At 50.9% G+C, this 21,740-nt stretch overlaps 1 protein-coding gene across 1 annotated transcript; it reads left to right on the top strand.

Moving 5' to 3' along the window:
* Positions 1-3,267: 3,267 nt before the first annotated feature.
* Positions 3,268-5,250, top strand: MRPS26 (mitochondrial ribosomal protein S26). The gene is made up of 4 exons (XM_084886913.1): positions 3,268-3,746; positions 3,836-3,982; positions 4,071-4,194; positions 4,789-5,250. The coding sequence occupies exons 1-4, from the start codon at positions 3,535-3,537 to the stop codon at positions 4,927-4,929; spliced, it is 624 nt and encodes a 207-aa protein (XP_084743039.1). The 5' UTR covers positions 3,268-3,534; the 3' UTR covers positions 4,930-5,250.
* Positions 5,251-21,740: the final 16,490 nt, after the last annotated feature.

Below are 21,740 nucleotides of genomic sequence, written 5' to 3'. Positions count from 1 at the left end.
GATTTCAAGGGACAAACCCAACAGGAACTGGTCTGGGCCGAAAGGAAAGTGTGTTGGGGCTCACACACATGACTGAGTGGGAAGGGCAGGGCTACTACTTCCCACCCCTCAGCCAGGATTTCTCAAAGGGGAAGAGTGGTGTCCATTGCCCACCCCACACCAAGAACTCTAGGGTCTGCCACACCTTCAGAGACCTCACTTCAACTAGTCAGCTCCCTCTTAGGTTTTCTGTTTCTCTCATCACTTCCCCCAGCAGATCTCTTCCTCCAGGCTTACATTCTGTCCCTTTAATAGACTTCTTTAAAAAAGTCTGCACTCTCACTCTTGCCTCTTTCCCACTTCATTTCCTTTCTTACCTGTTCTTACCAAGGTGACCTGTGCACTGAGCCCCAGGGACACTTCCCCTGCAGTCCCCCTTGGTGTTAGTGAGTCCACTGTCTCTCTCCTCAGGGTCAGGCATTCCTGCTGTCTGTATGCTGTGGATCCTCAGCCCTTCTCCGAGCCCAAGTCCCCTCCTGAGCCCCAGGTCCACATACCCCGCTTCCTGCTGGGGGGATGACCCACAGCACCTGTCGCTTGCTGCAGCCCTCTGGCGTTCTCTGCACCCCTTTCACCTCCACCCCACCTGGCAGTTCCTGTGTTGCCTCTTCTCCATTTTGTTCCTTTCCCCATATAAGAACTCCCAGACTAAGGATGTCCTCTCCCCAAGGCAGAGAATCAGCTGGAACTTAGTGAACAAATGGCTTTCTGTGTCCTGCTGAGAATAGGAGGATCAGTGCCAGAATTTATAGTCTGGAAGGGGACAGCCAACATTCCTGAAAAGCTAGGTATGTTGTCAGAAAGAAAGGGCCCAGTGCTTCCACTGGGAAGCTTAGTTCTGGTTTGGATTTTTTAGCAAAAACAAAAAATTACAGAAAAAGGGCATCCCCATTTAAAATAAACATTCTATAAAGCCAAGTCATGTTAAACTCAGTCATGTTTACTAAACTACAAAGCAAACATTTCCTAAAAACTACTTGGTTAATCCATGCATCTAAGAACAAAGACTGTTTGGTTTTTTCCCCCTCAAAACAATTTAATTAAACACGATTTCAGGTCCCTGCTAAATAAGTCAACTTGGAAATCCATGTACTATGCCCTCCTGCCTGGGCAGCTGAATTCCAGGTGCCCACGACCTACCATGATGCCCATTATGCCATTCCCTCCCCCATCTTTACCACAGGACTTGATGCACCTGTACTCCCAGTGACTGATGTCAAACCTGCCAGGCCTTTGCATTTGCTTTTCAGCTCAAATGCAGTGATTGGTTGTTATAAACAGGCCTCTGCTGCCCTGCCCGTCCCCCACCCCCAGGCGATAGAAAATTGAGCTGACCCACACTAAGTGTAGGTAAAGGGTTTGTTATTCAGGAGAAAGTAGGTGAGGGGTTTGGAATTCAGGGAAAAGGGTTAATCAGATAAAAGCTGCAGTCAAGTGATTTCCTGAGCATCCCTTCATCTGCTGACTGGTGCTGATTCTCTATCTACATCCCGGGCAGCTGACCTCTTCCTGGGGCACAGTGGCTCAGATACTATCTTGGTCGCTTAGAGCTCTCCTAGGGAATAAAGGTCAAATTGCATGTGTTTCTCCTGAAGTGGGCAGGTCCAGTCATACATTCCAGTCCCTGGAACAATAGCTTTACTACATGCATGACCAAGCCTATTAACTACATATCTAAAAAATTAATTTCTTGAGTTCCCCATCAGGAGCAGCCCTGCCATGCCAGCTCCAAGCTAGGCCTCTTGTTGTTGCTGCCGCTGCTGCCGCTGCCCACCCAACCTGGACCCTCAAAGACTCAGCACTGGGAAAGGGCACGGTCCCACAACTGGTACAGTGGAGGAAAGTGAGCCTCCAGCATGCCCCAAGGCCCCCAGGTGGGTGACGGGTCTCCCCAGTCTGAGTGGGAGGAAGAAGGTTCTGGCTAGGACTCCTTCACCCATCTCGATCCTGGGGTTGGGGTAGTGAGGGCAGCCTCAGCTATCTTGAGGAAGGATTCTGGGCACTACAGCAAGCAGCCCAGATCAGGCTGCCATAGCCTCCAAAGCAATGCCCTGGCTCCCCCACACACACACACTCCAGGGGCAAAGTTTGCCCTGGGAGGGCAGGACCACAGGCCAGGGGACCCTCCATAGGAAGCAGTACCTGGTGCAGACACTGCTGGTAAGTAGGGTGAGAGGCCCCAGGCATTGACCACCAGGGGCCATAGTGGCTAAGGACTGAGGGCCATGTGAATGGAAGATGGGGTAGACAGCACTGAGACATCCCTACCACAGCACCCCCAGCTGTTAGTGCCCCGGCTTCTTACAAGCAGGGTGCTGTCTGCTATTCTGTTTCCCAGAAACTAAACAATTTATAAGATACTTACATTGAAGATTGGAAGTCACTAATGGAGTAGGAAATAATTGTACTGCACTAAAAAAACCTCTGAAAGAAAGATAGTGACTGCAGTGGGGTCTCCCAGGCTTCTTTGTTTTCTAGGGAATTATTGTGTTCCCCTGCCAGTGGGAAGAGGTGAGAGGTGGGACCTCACACTGACAGGGAGTCACTGACTAGAAATGGTAGTGATTGCAGAGTCCTCCAAAGCCCTAGCAGAACACAGGTGTGTGGAGATGGATTATTACTATTTTGCACATAGTATTTTATTTTTTAAATATATATATTTTATTGATTTTTTTTACAGGGAGGAAGGGAGAGGAATAGAGTTAAAAACATCAAGGAGAGAGAAACTTCGATCAGCTGCCTCCTACACACTCCCTATTGGCTATGTGCCCAAAACCAAGGTACATGCCCTTGACCAGAATCGAACCTGGAACTCGTCAGTCCGCAGGCCGACGCTCTATCCACTGAGCCAAACCGGTTAGGGCTGCACATAGTATTTTAAATTGCACCAGGAGAGCATGGTAACTAAAGGTGAAAGTAGTAAGTAGATTCCTATATGGCAAACCTTACTGCCTAACTTAAATCCGTGTGAGCTCAGGTTTTTACATATCAGGTTTGTTTAGGGTGGATAACGCCCAGGGTGGTGAAGTCCTGGGTCCTCTAGGCTAGGAGCCTGCCTCAGCGGAGCCAGGTCGGAGGGGAAGGGACGAGCCGGGCCAGCTGACCTGAGCTTCCGCTGGAATGACCGTCCCCTTCCCCGGCGGACTGGACCCGAGCGCAACGCACTGCCGCCCAGTAAAGTTAATGAGATTCCGGAAGTTGCGTCAAGTTCTGTCTTCCTCTCACACTGAGCCCCTTCCCCGCTTGGGTTCTGGAGGGACGCGGACCCGGCCCGCAAACGGAAGGGACACGGACGTGATCGGGCCCGCAGAAAGGGCGCAGCCAGAGCCGCGGCGGGGGGCGGCAGACTTGGGCAGGGCCTTGGGCGCCGTTGGAGTGGCTCCCGGGTACTGGGTAGCAGGATAGACCTTGGACTTCAAGTCCCTTGGTGCCCCGCGGCCGCTTCCGGGCTCCCGTGATGCCCTGCGGCGCGCCGGACGCGAGGCGGCCTCGGTCATGCTGCGCCCGCTGAGTTACCTGGGCGCGCGGCCCCTGTGCGGGCCGCCGGCCCCGCTGCTGCTGCTCGTGCGAGGCCGCAAGACCCGCTACGACCCGCCGGCCAAGTCCAAGGTCGGGCGCGTGGCGACCCCGCCCGCGGTGGACCCTGCGGAGTTCTACGTGCTGGCGGAGCGTTACCGGCAGTACCGCCAGATCATGCGCGCCCTCAGGTGTGTGTGACGGACCGGGAACCGGGAGGCGGCCGCGGGAGTGTCGGGTGGGCGGGCTGAGGGTGCCGACCTTGGCGCGTCTCTGGCAGGCTGCAGTTCGTGTCCGAGGTGCGGAGGAAAGTACACGAGGCGCGGGCCGGGGTGCTGGCGGAGCGCAAGGCGCTGGAGGACGCCACTGAGCACCGCGAGCTGATGGCCTGGAATCGGGCGGAGAACCAGCGGCTGCACGAGCTGCGGTGAGACCGGCGGGCGGGGCGGGGCCGGGCCACCTGGTTGGCCCGCGGGAACCCAGCTCGCTCAGTCTCGGCCTCTTGCTCCTCCCAGGATAGCGAGGCTGCGGCTGGAGGCGCGGGAGCAGGAGCAGCGGCAGGCCGAGGAGAAGGCCCGTAAGGCCCGCGAGAGGGAGGCCTGGGTGCAGCTCAAGGAGCGAGAAGTGCTGCAGCTGCAGGTGGGTCGCGTCTCCACGGGGTGGGGCTGGAGGCCGGGAGCTCGTCCTGGGAGGCCGGCAGAGGTCTGGGTGCAGCGAGGTGGGACACGGGCTACGGCAGATGGAGAGGCAGTCTTGGGAGAGCGGGTGAGGATTTGGGAGAGGAGTGCAGGGAGAGTGCCTGGCAGGCGCAGAGATCTGGAATGAGAGTTGACATTGTAAAGTGTCCAAATAGCGAGTGGGTGGTAAACTGGTGTCTGAGGGAGGGAGGACCCCTGAAATCCACAGAGCTTGTATTTTGTCTTTTGGGTGGTGTCACTGAAGGGGTAAATATTTTGGCTAGGTTGGCAGGAGTGACCCAGCAAGAGTGGATGAGGCTTGAATTAAAGTAATGGAGGGAGGAGGAGGCGTTTGAGAGAGACTAAGAGGTAAATTGTCACAGCTGGTGTGCTGTGGTTTTGGCAGAGCTGTCCAGTGGATGTTTAAGAAAGAGGAAGGTGACCAGGCACTCAGAGAGGAGAGCTGGAGCGGTCAGTGGGCTAAAGGCCAGGAGGCAGTGTGGGCGGGCTGGCCTGCGCCAGGGGCTCCCATTCAGCTGGCCTTCTCTCTCAATAGGAGGATGTAAAAACTTTCATCACCCGGGAGAACCTGGATGCTCGGATAGAAGCAGCGTTGGACTCCCCATCCCCAAAGAGCTACCACTGGGCCGTCACCAAAGAGGGACAGGTGGTCAGGCCACAGCCCCAGGGCAGCTAAGGGCCCGGTAAGGACTGTGTGTGTGCACGGGTATGACCTGGGATAAAGCAGTGGTGTTTCTTCTGAAGGAGGAAGCTCAGCCTATTCCACTGTGGCCCTCTTGTTTTGGCCTCTGCATCTACCACTTGAGCAGTGCCCTTTTCTGCCCCAATGACAACTGTCAGCACAGAACTAAGGTTTCCATCTCACAGAGGGGCAGACTGGACTGGACCACAGTCGTGCGATCACCTCCTGAGTATCATTGAGGGTGGTCAGTGATTGGCAAATGGGCCAAATCTGGTGTACTACCTGTTTTTGTAAATAAAGGTTTATTTGAATACAGCCACACCCATTCATTGACTACTTGGATGTTACGATGGCAGAGATGATTAGTTGCAACAGGGACATATATGACTTGCAAAACCTAAAATATTTGTTAATATGGCTTTAAATATATATTCTTTCCCCCTCCACCCCCCCAACCGGTTTTGCTCAGTGGATAGAGCTTTGGCCTGCAGACTGAAAGGTCCCAGGTTCGATTCCGGTCAAGGGTCTGTACCTTGGTTGCAGGCACATCCCCAGTAGGGGGTGTGCAAGAGGCAGCAGATTGATGTTTCTCTATCATTGATGTTTCTAACTCTCTATCCCTCTCTCTTCCTCTCTGTAAAAAATCAACAAAATATATTTTTTTAAAAGATTGGCAAGTAATAATTTGAATATATATATGATTTCAGAGAGAGAGGGAGAGAAACATCAATGATGAGAGACAATCACTGGTCAGCTGCCTCCTGCAGGCCCTTTACTGGGATCTGAGCCCACAACCCAGGCATGTGCCCTGATCAGAATCAAACCCGGGACCCTTCAGTCCTCAGGCTGACACTCTATCCACTGAGCCAAACTGGCAGGGGCTGTTATATGGCTTTTACAGAAGTCTGCTGACCTCTGATCTAGGGTTTTAGGGCTCCGGCCAGGATCAGCTATCACATGGTACCTGAGACAAGCCAACCACTGGCCAAACACCTGTTTCTGCTTGACCATGGGCTTTGCTGTCCAGGACCTGGTGGCTCGGGACACAGAAGGCAGGGTGGAGACCCCATTTCTTCTAGAAGCCCTTTCCACCCGTGGCCTCAGGGACCTGCCTCTATCCTGGCACTAGCAGCCTCCTTGGACCACCCAGCAGATGGGTGCTAGCAGGGAAGGCCTGGTTGATACAGGGATTACAAGGTCAGTGTTATTTGTCAAGCCCTTGGATCAAACCCTGAGGGAACCAGAAATACTTGTGGTTAAAGTTCACGTTCACAATATTGAATAAGTGAACATATAGATCATTGCCCTGTTCATACAAGCTCTGGAGCAACATCTGGGATGAGGAAGAGCTGTTTCTCCGAGCCAGAGCTGTAGCCCCGCGGCCACCATTCACTTGAACTCGCCCAGTTACCACAAGAGGACAGAGTCCCAGCTGCTTTTCCTGAACTCCCACATTGTAGAGCGGGTCTGGGAACCCCAAGAAATGAAAACCTTTTAGAAAATATGGGCAGCCCCCCACATTCAGGTGATGATGCAGGCAACAGGTGTAAGCATAGAGCCCGTGGTTATCATTGTGCCTGCACCCCGCCCCCATCAGGGCATTGTACCCCTCGGAGCAGTAGCCTCCTTCCCCAGGCTGGTCATGGCCCTTCTTCTCCCCGGTTGGTGCTAAGCCTGGACACAGCACAGTGGAGTCCTTTCAGATGCTCCACATGACTTCTGGGGTGAGCTGCTGGGCACACATGTGGGCCGTGGGTTGGCAGCTGTCCCCACAGCCTTGGACTTGATGGCGAGGAGTGGACAGACCGTCTGGTCCCTGCCTGGAAGCCGCGGGGAGCTCTCACATGGGACCCTGGGCCTGTGTAGGGAAGTCCAGTTTCATTCTTCCCAAGTCCCTTCCCCTCTGAGTCGGGGTGTAGACACAAGTCATCGGTCTTTAAGTGGAGGAGACGGTGTGATACGTTCTTGAAGTTCTGCCTTTGGGCTGTTTTCCCTTCACTGCTATTTAGTATCCTGCATGGGGCTGTCACTCCTGATGTTCACTGCTGATACCACCTCTAAACCAAGCTTCGTTTTTACCCACCGATAGTCAAGAAAATCTGATGTTTTTTTCTTTACCCCCAGGAACTTTGCTGGATAGGCGCACACACACGCGCACACACACACACACACCCCAGGATTCATCTCCCCCATAAGCACAGATGTTTTACCAAGACAGCTGGGTTCTTGCCCCTCCAGCTCTCCGGGGTGAGTAGCAGGACATCAGTGAAGTGACGTCCTGGTGGGTAGTCAGGGTCTTGAAGATGAAGTTGTACAAACCTGTGGTTGTTCACCACTTGGGCTGGTGGTGATGTACTGCCAGGTGAAGGAGAGCTGCTTGTGGTGGACCAAGTAGACAGGAAAAGAGAAGAATATTTGCCTCATGAATGGGTGCTGGGTGCCTCCTTAATCTACTCCGCCATGGAGACCACTCCGGGCCCGAGCCAGCCTGAAGTCATTCCCATGGTTTCCCAGTATCCTCCACATTTTCTGCATGGAATAGGCTCAGGTACACAACAGTCCTTGAACTCTCTGTAAAGGTCCCCCCTGGGAGAGCACACTTTCAGTTTTCTATTGAAGATTGTGTTACCCAACTAGAGCTGCAGTGTTGGCTGAGCTGCAACACAGGAGCAGAGCTGTCTCAGCGGCTGGACCTGTGGCACCGGAGCGGGAACACTGGCTTCTCCGGAGCCACCGCACAGCCTCAGCCGCGCTGGAGCTACTTCAGGACTGAACTGTGTGCACGGAATAAAGCATCTCTCCCCTCACCACATGGAAACTGGGATTCCCGTTAGCATTGAGTTGGTGGCAGTGACCTTCAGTTGACACAGTAAACGCAATAATGCTTTTAGGTGCTTTGGTGAAAGTCTTTGTGGAGTAAAACAGGTTTATAAAGAAGGGTGGGACTGAAAATTGGATGGGCCAGCAGGGAGCCCGGATGCTGGTCAGTGGAGGAGAGGCCTGAGGTAAACCTAGAGAAGTATTTAGGAAGTAAAGATGGTGCAGGCACTCACAGGGGAGCCATGTGAGTCAGGCACAGTGCTAGGGAACATCAGAAGGACTCGGTACTTCAGAGTGATGTGAGCATAAGAGAGAAGAGCTGGCTGCAGTGCGCTATGATGCTGGAGAGGAGAGCATGAGCCAGAGCAGAGAGCCTTGTCGATTAGGTTCAAGTTAGTTAAACTCATAGAAACAAAGTGGAATGGTGGTTGTCAGGGTATGGAGATGGGGGTCGAAGAGCACACACTTCCAGTTATAAGATGAATACATCCTGGGGATGTACATACAGCGTGGTGACTAGTTAACACTGTATTGTGTGCTTGAAAGTTGCTAAGAAGTAAGTCTTAATGTTATCACCACACACACACACACACACACACACATACAAGTTCCCCCTGAACTTAACCTGTGGTTATTTCCCGGATGTAAGTGTAGAGGTAAAATAAATACCTAGTCCACTGCTGAAATGTGGGCAGTTCTGGCAGGAAGAGTCAAGCTTGGAACTACCCAAGCCAAAAGCAGTGTTTGCAACCCCCAAATCCTGAGGAAGACAGGCCTGGTGGTGATGCTGGTCATTTCTCCCATGGTGAGTATTTCCTCCGATAGGAAGGCACTTAAACTATAAATTTGAAGCTTAATGAATTGTTTTGAAGGGAGCATCCATGTCAAGAAACAGAACAGCATCTGGATCAAATTCACAGTTAAGTTTACAAGGCCTTGAGGCCAAGAACCTGTAAGGAAGGGTCCCCCTGTGTTGCCACGAAAGGCAGTGGAGTGACCTGACGGAGCTCAGAGCTGCACAGACCGTCCCTCCCGCGCTCCGCAGCGGCTCTGCGGTCACACATCCACTACTTTCCCCCAAATGTCTGGGCACGCTCCACTGCTGAGCCACATCCGCTGGGCTAGTTTTTCCTTTTAAATACTAGCCACTGAGAGAGAGAGTGGGATTTTGTGTCTGGGAAATGCCTAACTGAGGTAAAAATGTCCATCATGGCACACACACACACACCTTCGCTGTCATTGCCAGAGCCTGCAAGGTGCTGGCTGACCCACAGCCCCTGCCTGAACCCCGGCCACACTCATCCACCCGCTGCCGCTGCCACGAGGCCTCAGACCTCAAAGCAGAGGGGTCCGAGGGGCTGCCCTTCCTCTGGCCTCAACAACAGATCTTTTGCGGTGACTCCTGGGTGTTGCCATAATAGAAGCCAGGTGGCAAAGGAAGTCCTGAGGAGCTGTAGGTTTTGGATGAACAACCGTACAAACCGATGTTTTAGAAGCACTGTTTCTCAAAATTTACAGCACTTAGAGTGGGACAGAATTGTTTCATGGGGACTTTTAGAATAAGAAGATGAAATTTGAGACTATAATATATGTTGACAATTTGGGATTTATACTTTCTGAAAATCTACAAAAGTTATCTGTAACTACAAACATAGCATATCACTAGTGTGTCTTTTAATTTGAAAAATATGATGCCCAAACCGGTTTGGCTCAGTGGATAGAGCATTGGCCTGTGGACTGAAAGGTCTCAGGTTCAATTCCGGTCAAGGGCATGTACATTGGTTGCGGGCACATCCCTGGTAGGGGGTGTGCAAGAGTTAGCTGGTCGATGTTTCTCTCTCATTGATGTTTCTAGCTTTCTATCTCCCTTCCTCTCTGTAAAAAATCAATAAAATACATTTTTTAAAAATTTTTTGACTCTCAAAAGACATTTCAGCCTTAACCAGTTTGGCTCAGCAGATAGAGCATTGGCCTATGGACTGAAGGGTCCCAGGTTTGATTCTGGTCAAGGGCATGTACCCTGGTTGCAGGCACATCCCCAGAAGGGCGTGTGCAGAATTCAGCTGATCAAAGTTTCTCTCTCATCCATGTTTCTAACTTTCTATCCCTCTCCCTCTCTGTAAAAATAAATAAAATATATATTTTTAAAAACAAGAAATAGTAGTACTGTTGATATTTGGCTCTGTTGACTAATGAGTTTGCCAACCACTGGTCTATCCTATAATAGAGGCCCGATGCACAAAATTCATGCCAGGGGCTCGGCCCCCTCCCACCACCGGGCCACTTCTTCCTCAGCCCCGGGCACCATGGCTTCGTCCAGAAGGACGTCCAGGATTAATAAAACGTAATATGCTAATTAGACCAGATGTCCTTCCAGACGACCTTCTGGACAAAGCCGGGGCTGTGAGGGAAGCCCAGGTCTTGGGTGCCTGCCAACAGCCCGAGGGAAGCCTGGGTCCTGGGTGCCAGAGGGAAGCCAGTGCCAGCAGTCAGGGAAGGAAGGCCTCTTGCATGAATTTTGTGCATAGGGCCTCTAGTCTCTATATATAAAAGCCTAAGCCACTGAACAACCGAACGACTGGTCAACTGGTTGCTATGACACACACTGACCACCAAGGGAAAGACGCTCCATGCAGAAGCTGCCCTCCGGTGGTCAGTGAACTCCCACAGCCAACCTCCCATGGCTGGCCAACCTCTCAAGGCCAGACAACGTCCCATGGCCCCTCCCCGCTGCTGGCCGGCCCTGATCAACCCCAATTGCCGGCCAGGCCAAGGAACCCTACCCATGCACAAATTTGTGCACCAGGCCTCTAGTAGATAATAAAAGGCTAACATGCAAACCGACCAAATGGCAGATTGGTCACTATGATGCACACTGACCACCAGGGGAAAGACGCTCCATGCAGGAGCTGCCCCCTGTGGGTCAGTGTGCTCTCACAGGAGGAGCGCTGCTCAGCCAGAAGCCAGGCCCATGGCTGGCGAGCACAGCAGTGGTGGTGGGAGCCTCTGCTGCCTCCGTGGCAGCGCTGAGGATGTCCAACTGCCAGTTGAGGGAGCAGGCCCAAGCCTCAGTCACACATCCCCAAGGGCTCCCAGACTGAGAGGGCACAGCCAAGGCTGAGAGACCACCCCCACTCCAACGGCACAAATTTTGTGCACCGGGCCTCTAGTTACAGAAGTAACATAAGACCTTGTAAAGAAATCTCCAAGAGAGATGGGAGTGTTTGCCTGATTGCCCTACTTACTGCTTCCCTCCAGAAATCCATAGGAATAAACTGAAAATAGAGAAAGCCCTCTGCTCTGTTAAGGAATGCTTCACTTCTTTGCTTACTTATGCCAGTAGAGAGATAGGCTCCATTCTTCTGGGCTAAGCTCAGCTCTCTTCAGAGATGTGCCTCTCACAGAACAGCTGAGTATACCCCCAAAAGCAGAGCTAACCCGAAGAGCTGAGGGAACCCCAAAGAACCAAGTCTAGCCAGGAAGGGCTGAGGCTAGCCCTAAGTGCTACAGCTAATCCTGAAAGGATGACCCTAGTGCCTAATAAAAGAGAAACATGCAAATTGACCATCACTTTGCTATGCCCACCAGCCAATCAGAGCTAGTATGCAAATTAACACAGCAAAGATGGGGTGAATTTGCATACACAGGCACAAAGCAAAGACTGGAGACAGGCTAGAAGGGAGAGGGGGAGAAAGTGTATCCCAGTCGAGGGCGGAGCCAAGTTCCATAGGGCGGAGCCTAGCCCCGAACAGCTGAGTCCATCCAAAAGGTTGCAGCCTAGCCCCTAAGGGCCTAGGGTAGGCCCAAGGAGTCAAGTCGAGGCCTAAAAAGGAGAAGCTAGTCCCCAGCAGATAGCCAAACCTAGCCCGGAAGAGCTGAGCCCAGACCCAAAGTGCAGAGCCAAGACCCTCAGAGGCAAACCAAGTCCCTAAGAGCTGAGTCCAGTCCTGAAGGATGGAGCCTAAATGGAGCCTTGTGCTCTGTTCCTTTTTCTTTTTTTTAATTGCAGGTTACATTCAATATTGTTTTGTAACTGGAGGCCCTTTGCAGGAAGATCCCTATAAGAATAGGGCTTCCTGTGGCCTGAGCGAAGCAGAGCAGGGAGCTAAGGTCGACGAGGCGAGCTTCCCTCCTGCCACCGCCCCACGCTTTCCCGCCCGCTGCCACCCCGCTTTCCACTTTCCCTCCCTCTCTCTTCTACCCTGTCTTCAGTCTTTGCTTTGTGCCTGTGTGTGCAAATTAACCCCCATCTTTGCTGGGTTAATTTGCATACTCGCTCCAATTGGCTGGTGGGTGTAGCGAAGTGGTGATCAATTTGCATGTTTCGCTTTTATTAATGTAGATAGTTTTATAGATACTGCATAGTGGTAAGACAATCATACTTTATGCGGCGGTCCCCCGATAGTTCAGGCACTCACCTGGCACTGTGCATAGGTATTACAATATTATAGGCTATGTTGCCTAGGCTGCACTTACATCTCGGGACTATTCTGTGATACCAATTTGTACTTCTTAATCACTTCACCTCTGGCAGCCATCAGTGTTTTCTCTGTATCTATTAGTCTGTTTCACTTTTGTTTGTTCATCTTGCTCTTTTGATTCTACATATAAGTGAATCATGTGATATTTGTCTTTCTCTGACTTATTTTACTTATAATACCCCCTAGGTTCATCCATGCTCACCCAAATGGTAACATTTTGTTCTTTTTTTTATGGCCAGATAATATTCCATTGTATCTATACACCACAGCTACTTTATCTACTCTTCTAATGGTGCGCATTTGGCCTGCCTCCATATCTTGGGTATTATAAATAACACAATAAAATAGGAGTGCATATATTCTTTCAAATTAGTATTTTTTGTTTCCTCAGATATATACCTGGAAGTGGAATTGTTGGGTCATAATGCAATTCCATTTTTAACTTTTTAGGACCTTCCGTGCTGTTTTCCGCAGTGGCTGCACCAGGCTGCATTCCCTCCACCAGTGCACTCTCCTCTTGCTTCCCGAGTGTCCTTGGAAATATTCCTTAGCCTGTCTGTGCCTCAGTTTTCCCCAAAGTAAAATAAATAAAACACTGGTATCAACCTATAAGACTGTTGTAGCAATTAAGTGAAATTCATGTAAAGTTGAATTAAGTGCCTTGGAGATAATAAATGTTCAATACATGTTCAATGCGAATATTATTATTAATTTTAATGAAAGTAGAGAATGGCCTCAAACTCATAGCAGGGACTAAAGATCAGGTGCCATATACAGCCAAATTGGGAATGAATTGCTGGACAAGATCTGCCCTGCAGTTCCCCTTAACTCCAGCAGATGACAGCCTCCTCAATACAGTGACAGGGCCTTTCAAATGTAAAATGTAAGATTAATAAATTTGGCTCGATTACCCGCTCCCCCCTTCTCCTGGAATATGTTGTAAGACCTCTAGTGGATGCCTGAAACTGCAGGTAGTACCAAACCCTATATCTACTATGCTTTCTTCTTATACATACACACCTTTTCACTTGTAAGAAGCACTTTATGGCTTCTCTTTGGCATATCTGAATTGCTAGCGTGACTACTCTGTGCTTTGGGGCCATTATTAAGTAGAATGGGGGTTACCTGAACACAGGCAAGTGATACCATGACAGACCATCGATCTGGTAACCAGCCAGTCACTGAATGACTAACAGTGGGCAGATCATGCGGCATGGACATGCTGGGCAAAGGGACATGCACATTCCGGAAGGACCGGGGCAGGCTGGCTTGAGAGATCGTCATCCTGCTCAGAACAGCACACACTTTGAAACTTAGAAATTATTTCTGGAATTTTCCATTTAATAATTTCTAACTGTGGTTGGCCATGGGTAACTGAAACCACAGGAAACAAAACCACAGAGAAGGGGGGACTGTGTATTCTACTGAATAAATTTATTTTAATTTCCTGCTGCTGGACATCTGGGCTGTCTCCAGTTTTGGACTCTGACACACAGTGCCCTGTGATCAGCATCCTTGGACACGTCTGTTGATGCTCATCTGCATGCACTTCGGGAGTGGAATTGCTGGATCACACGGTGTGCATATGCTCAGCTTTAGTAATGCTGCCAGCTTTCCCAAACAGCTGTGCCATCTACCAGGTGTACCGGTTAATAATGCGTGTTTTTTTTCCCAATAGAATAGAGTTGTACATATAATGATATATTTGCAGTGTGATATGTATGCTACTTTGTTGTATTGACAGAAAGCTTCAAAACTTCATATGTCAAATTTTCTGAAGGTGTTAACATCATAGATATTTTTATGCTTAAAGGTGTTGAATTCTGTGCCCAAAAAGCATTTGTGGGAAGTTTTAATTCATTGCTTTATTTTGAAGAATAGTGCCGCTGAAAATTATTGTATACTTTGGGAAGCTTATGGTGAACATGCTCCATCTCAAGATACTTGTGAACACTGGTTTAAACGCTTTAAAAGTGATGATTTCTATGTGAAAAACAAAGAATACCCAGGACAACCGAAAAAGTTTTAAGACCAACAAGTACAAGCATTATTGGATGAAGATGCATGTCAAACTCAAAAACAACTTGCAGAAAGATTAAACCTTGCTTAGCAAACAATTTCTGATCATTTACAAGCAATGAGAAAGATTTTAAAGGAAGGAAAATGGGTGCCACATCAACTAAATGAAAGACAAATGGAAAACCAAAAAGTCATCAGTAAAATGTTGCTTCAACAGTACGAAAGAAAGTCTTTTTTGCATCAAATTGTGACTGGTAATGAAGAGTGGATTAACTTTGAGAATCCCAAATGCACAAATTCATGGGTTGATCCAGGTCAACCATCAACATGGACTGCAAGGCCAAATCGCTTCAGAAAGAAGACAATGCTCTGCATTTGGTGGGATCAGGAAGGGGTGGTGTATTATGAGCTTCTAAAACCAGGTGAAACCGTTAATACTGATCGCTACCGACAACAAATAATCAATTTGAACCACACTTTGATCGTGAAACAACCAGAATGTTCCAGAAGACACGGCAAAGTAATTTTGCTTCATGATGACACACCATCACACACTTCAAAACCAGTTAAAGACACGTTAAAAGATCTTGCCTGACAAGTATTAACCCATCTGCTGTATTCATCAGACCTTGCTCCTTCAGATTACTACTTGTTCCGACCCATGGCACATGCACTTCAAAACCTACGAATAATTAGAAAATTAGGCTTCTGAATGGTTTGCCTCAAAACAAGAAAAGCTCTATTGAGACGGTATCCACAAATTACCCGAAAGATGGGGGAAATGTGTAGCTAGTGATGGACATTACTTTGAATAAAGCACTTTTGATGTTTCTCATGAAATTGTCATGTGGGTTTCTTTTATTACAAAAGATCAGGCCTAGCCTGATCCATCACAATATAGACCCTAGTTCTTTACTCAGTAACCAGATCATCACATGAAGGAAGGACCCAGAAATCACCTTATATATTTCACTATAAATCTTCCTCCTAGAATTTCTCAAAGAGTCTTGTAACCTGTGGGACTGCAGTGAGGAAAGAAAAATACCCAGACCGCCCTAGCTGGTTTGGCTCAGGGGATAGAGCTTCAGTCTGTGGACTGAAGGGTCCCAGGTTTGATTCTGGTCAAGGGCACATGCCCAGTGGAGGGTGTGCAAGAGGCAGCAAATCAATGATCCTCATCACTGATGTTTTTATCTCTTTTTACCTCTTTTAAAAAATAATAATAATAATAATTTAATATATATATATATATATATATATATTTAATAGTTGATTTAAATATATATATATATTTAAATGAACTATTAAAAAAAATACCCAGACCTTCCTGGAATCACTGGGGACCCAGAGTTCCACTCCCGTCCACTGAGCAGAGCTAAGGCCTGTGGTAGTCAGGAAACAAGGGGGCCTAGGAGGCAGGAGGTAACATCATGCCTTAGAGAACACGTGCGCTGGGAAGTGGGTGATAAATCCTGTGAAAACACGGAGCCTTGCATGTCCATGAAGTTTCCGGGAATGCTGGGGTGGGGGGAGGGGAGGAGTGAGGGTGAGCATTCTGGATCCTGTCAAACTGAAAGAGAATTCTCACGCTGTGCTGGTAGGAAAAGCTAAACACACAGTCTTGAGTCTAGCAATTCCACCTAAGAGAAATGATGCTATGTCCACCAAAAGATAATAGCCAAACCTGGAAACAACCCAAAAGTCCATCAACAGAATAATGGATAAGCACAGTATAATATATTGTTTTCTTTTCCTTTTCCTTTTTCTTTTAGTACTAGAGGCCCAGTGCACAAAAATCATGTACTGGAGCAGGGGGAGGGGGTGTCCCTCAGCCTGGCCTGCGATCAGGCCTAAGCTGGCAGTCAGACATTCTTCCATCAGCCCAGGACCCCTCGCTCCTTACCATCTGCCTGCAGCCGCTAAGCAGCTCCCCCGTGGGAGTGCGCTCACCGCCAGGGGTGGCTCCTGCATGGGGCTGGGGAGGGACGCAGGAGGTTGGCCATCCAAGGAAGGACCACAGGAGGGCTCCAGGGCATGTCTGGTCCATCTCGCTCAGTCCCAATTGGCCAGACCCCAGCAGCAAGCTAGCCTACCAGTCAGAGCATCTGCCCCCTAGTGGTCAGTGCACATCATAGAGAGCAGTGGAATTACCTTAGCATATCATTAGCATAGTATGCTTTGATTGGTCGAACAATCGGATACTTGGCATATTAGGCTTTTATTATATAGGATAGTGTATTCTTATAACTGGGTATTGTATACCACTGTGATTGCTCTTATAGTAATGAGAAAAGAGACCGTCTTTCTGCCCCACCCCCTCCCCAATGATGACAAGCCGCTGTCCCTGAGAGAGATGCAGTGCGTGGTGGGCCTCTGCGTTTGGAGCCCTCACTGGCCACAGGGGAGCGTGCTGCTCTGACCCATTCACCAGGACCGGAGGGCGGAGGGCTGTGAGAGCCACCGAGGTAAGAGGACACCAAAGCAGACCCTGCTGTAAGGCAGGCAGCTCTGCCTTTAAGGCCGTGTGGCCCAGGAGTCCCCGCTGGTCACCACGTCCACAGCTGATTAGAACGCTGGGGGCCTATGGCCAGCTCCCGGGGGAGTCACGTCAGAAGCCCCAGGCTGGTGGAACAAAGCTAGATCCCTTTCTGAGAAAGCACTAGCTCCTTCTGAAGACAGCTCTTTGCTTCCCCCCAGCCCTGTTAGAGACTGCCTGCATATCACTTAGCTTAGCCCAGTGGTCGGCAAACTGCAGCTCACGAGCCACATGTGGCTCTTTGGCCCCTTGACCGTGGCTCTTCCACAAAATACCACATACCCCAATTAAGTTAATAACAATGTACCTACTATATAGTTTAAATTTAAAAAATTTGGCTCTCGCCCTGATTAGTTTGGCTCAGTGGATAGCGGACTAAAAGGTCCCAGGTTCAATTCTGGTCAAGGGAAAGTACTTTGGTTGCAGGCACATCCCCAGGAGGCAGCTGATTGATGTTTCTCTCTCATTGATGTTTCTAACTCTCTATCCCTCTCCCTTCCTCTCTGTAAAAAATCAATAAAGTATATATTTTTTTTAAATTTGGCTCTCGCCGAAACCGGTTTGGCTCAGTGGTGGAGCGTCAGTCTGCAGACCGAGGGGTCCCAGGTTCGATTCCGGTCAGGGGCATGTGCGTTGGTTGTGGGCACATCCCCGGTGGGGGGTGTGCAGGAGGCAGCTGGTCGATGTTTCTCTCTCATCGACGTTTCTGGATCTCTATCTCTCTCCCTTCCTCTCTGTAAAAAATCAATAAAATATATATTTTTTAAAATTTTGGCTCTCAAAAGAAATTTCAATCATTGTACTGTTGATATTTGGCTCTGTTGACTAATGAGTTTGCCAACCACTGGCTTAGCCTATATATTGTAATAAAAGGCTAATATGCAAATTGTCCCCTCCACCAAGAGTTTGACCAGGGGGTGGCTCCTCCCCCCAGCCAGCCCAGCCTTTGATCTGCTTCCCTACACCAATCAGACCCCACCTGTGCACAAATTCATGCACCGGACCTCTAGTTCTGTATACTAAGCCATTCCACGCCTTGGTAGTACGAGACAGTAAACACTTATGACTGCTCATGAGACTGTGGGTCAGCTGATGCACTGCTCCGGGCTGGGCTCATTCAGGCATGTGTGCTCGCTGGGGGGCAGATAAGCTGCTCAGGCAGAGAGACTCTTTCTGGACTCCTGCTTCTTTCTCACTCATAATTGTGATCTCATAGGGAGTCTTAAATGTCCTGTTGACCAAGAGGCAAAACAATGGAGCCCAGGTTTCAGGCGGCTCCCAGCCAGATGGCCATGGCCGTGGGGCTCCTGTCCTGCACGTGAGGAGCCCTGAAGGACGTTGGGTGAGTTTCTTCCCCTGGAACACGGCACTGCAACCACTGTACCTGGAACAGAGAATCCTAGAGACTGCAGAGAAGTAGCTAATGATTTGCAGGGATGACCCAAGGCTTGGGACTTAGCAGGAATGTGTTCGAAGGATGGAAGCGAGGCAGCTTGTGGAGAGAATGTGGCTGGACCTCCCAGAATGGACCTAAGGTTGGAAAATATTTGTGCCCCAAAGACCCACTGCACAGGTGACTGTGCACACCAGGCATTCCTACCTCATCCACCGCCATCCGTGCTCTCGGGATTCTTGGACAAAGTGGCCGTGGTGGCAGGGACTGAGGCCCTGTGTGGGCTCAACCACAGGCACCTCACATCACCAAGGCCGGCCTGGCTACCACCACTGCTGGAAGCCCCCCTCTCCATAGCACAGACCCGGGGGGGCATCCTTCCCCGGAGCCAGGCAGGCACCCTGCATGCCTCCTCAGCATGACAGCTATCCCACCACACTGCTTTTGACTAAGGAAAAGAAGGAGGGCAATGGATTCTCCGGTCTCACCACGCACCACCCAACAGAAGCAGCTGCCTCAGAGAACAGCAGAACAGCCTCCTGCAGGCTGACTGTGGTTCCAGCTCACAGAGAACTCAGGGTACTTTATATTCTGCACCGATGGCAGGCTGTCTCCCCAGAGCCGGCGACGTGGGAGAGCATGGGCAGCCTCAGCAAAGAAGAAGAACTCATGAACAGTAACAAAGACCTCAGTGAGAGTAGACACTGCTGCCAGGGCTGCGGTCGCTCTGGAGCTGGGAGACTCCATCCACACTGCTCAGCCACTCTGGCCAAAGGATGGAGATGGCAGCTTCAGCATCAGAAACCAAGGTTGTGGCCAAAACCAGTGTGGCTCAGTAGATAGAGCGTCAGCCTGTGGACTCGAGGGTCCCAGATTCGATTCCAGTCAAGGGCATGTACCTTGGTTGCGGGCACATCCCTAGTGGGGGGTGTGCAGGAGGCAGCTGATCGATGTTTCTCTCTCATCGATGTTTCTAGCTCTCTGTCCCTCTCCCTTCCTCTCTGTAAAAAAAATAAAATAAAAAAATAAAATATATAACAACAAACAAACAAAAAACCAAGGTTGTGTCAAACAGCTTCTTATGCCCATCTCAAAGTCCTCCCGCCCTGTCTTCTCCAGCTGCCGCTGGGGGCCCAGTCCCCGCGGCTTCCACCGGCTCCACACCGGGGCCTCAGGGAGCACGTGCCCCGAAGGGGCGGCCATCACCGCTCACCTCTTTAACAGCTAACCAGACACTCACCCTGTGACCCCGCAGTTCTACCCCGAGGCCACTGCCCAGGAGAAATGAAAACACGTGGCCGGACAAAGACCTGCACATGAGTATTCATGGCGAGGTGACTGTCAGAGCTGAAATCAGAAGCCATTAAGTGTTCATTAGCGGGTGAATCGTTAACAAAACGCGGTCCATGCTCGGACTACATCTCAGTAATACGGAAAAATGAACGACTGACGCACGCAGTCCCGAGGGCGAACCTCACACGCGCTCTGTGAGAGGAGGGAGCAGGCGGGAGTCACGGCGCACGGCCCAGCCCCGCGGGCACGTGGCGCTGTAAAGGGGGCGCCCACGTCGGCGGCCTCTGGGGCTGGAGCAGAGCCATGGCCCATGGGGCGAGGGGCCGTCTGTGGAGCTGGCAGTGTTCTCAGCCCAACTGCTCGCTGAAAACCATCGCAGTGCACACCGACGGCGGGCAGAGGGGGTGGCGAGGAGACTCTGCCTGATGGAAATGGTTTCAATAGAGAGGTTTCACTTTCCCGCCCACAGCACTTGGCTCAGCTGGTCCCTTCCTCCTCCCGTCTTCACGCCGTGCTCCTCTTTTCTGACCTTCCTCAGAGTTCTGCCCGTGGTCCTCTTCCCACCGCCCCCTCCTCAGTGCTCTCACTCCGGCCTGTGCCTTTCAGTGAAACCAGATCAATGGATCCTCAGCCGAGCCTCTTGCCTGAACTCCGGGCTCTTCAACCCAAATGCAAACTCCCAGTCTCCTCTGGGGGTGTGAGGCCGCCTCAGATGTCTGCATGTCCTCCCTGCGCTCTGCCCTTCCCAGCCCAGACCTGGCCACCCTCCGGGTGCCCCTCCCAGCTGATGGCAGCGCCATCGATCCCACTGCTCAGGCCCAAAGCCTCGGAGCCATCTTCGACTCCTCTTCCTCTCTCCTGCCCATATCCAACCTGTCAACAAACCCCAAACCCCAAACGTTCTTCCAAAGAATGGGTCACTTCTCCCCACCGTCCTCACACTCAGGGCCTCTACAGGAGCCTCCTTCCTGGCCTCCCGACCTCCACCTTCCCCCAGGGTCTCTTCACAACACGGTACCCACAGTTGCCTTAGAACATGCAAACCCAATTGGGTCGCTCCTCCGCTCAGACCCTTCTCTGCTTCCCCATTTCCATCGGCCCTCTGTGACCCCGTCTCGCTGACCATTCTGACCCCGGGGCACTCCACTCCAGCCGTGTGGGGCTTACAGTTTCGTGAATTCGCCAGACAGACTCCCCGCTCAGCACTGCCGCTTCCTCTGGCTGGAATATCCCTCCGAGGCAGGCAGAGCTTTAACATGGACCCCTGAGGCTCCTGCCCTTGGCATCCACACCTTCCTGTGAACTCCTGTGGCATGTAAATAGGGCCTGTTACTTTCGTAGCAGGCAAAACTAATGGGTATAACTCCCATGATTATCCTACAAGATGTGATAATGGGAGGGGGTTTGGCAGATGTAATTAAGGCCCCAATTGTCCAAATTAATCCCCGTGACTGAGCTAACAGGATGGCAGTCCCCAAGCTCAGGAACTCGTAGCTCCGAGCCTGTCTGCTGCCGGCCTCAGGAAGCCATGTCCCTTCGGCAGCCACAGGGAAGTGAATCCTGCAACAACCTCCGGCTCCAGAAAGAACAGCCTGGCCACGTCCCCTGAGACCCTGAGCAAAGGGCCCGCGAGGCCTGGCCCAGACCCACAGACGCTGGTGAGAGTAAGAGGGTATCCATCTGCTCAGTTTGTGCAGATTGTTACACAGCAACAGGACATGAGTCTGCCCTCGGATATCCTCGTGGCTTCCTCCCTCCCTCCTCCAAGGGGCAGGTGCCACCTTCACAGGCCTACACTGAGCCCCGTGAGGGAAACTGAGGCACGCCCCACCCTTTTCTCCATAGCACACGCCGCCCCCTAACCTGCTGAAATAAGAGTATTGTTTCACGTCACCCTCCCATCCCCTCTCTACCTACACACACACACACACACACACACACAGAATATAAGCCCCTGGTGCCCCGGTGTTTCCAAGCCTCTGGGCCGGGACCCAGTGCATCTTCAGATGAGCGTGTTGAACAGAGAAAGGGATGCGGGGCTGTGGGCCGTTAGCTACAGTAATTTATGCGCATGTGTTAACCCGGTGAGGTCAGTGTGCTCACGGAGTGTCTGGGAGGCTTTCTGGGCCGCCTCCAGGGTCAGACACTTGGCCTTTCCGTCCAGCAATGCCAATGAGCTGGTTTGGCTGAGAGACAAGGCCGGCCTCTGACTGGTCCTCCCGGGTGGCCTAACCAGCTCGGAGGAGCTGGAGAGCTCACCCCA

The sequence above is a fragment of the Pipistrellus hanaki genome (assembly GCF_964339955.1).
Source record: "Pipistrellus hanaki genome assembly, chromosome: 6".
In the NCBI taxonomy this organism is placed as follows: domain Eukaryota; kingdom Metazoa; phylum Chordata; class Mammalia; order Chiroptera; family Vespertilionidae; genus Pipistrellus; species Pipistrellus hanaki.
Note: the sequence above shows the minus strand (reverse complement) of the source record. Positions and strands in the feature narration are given on the sequence as shown.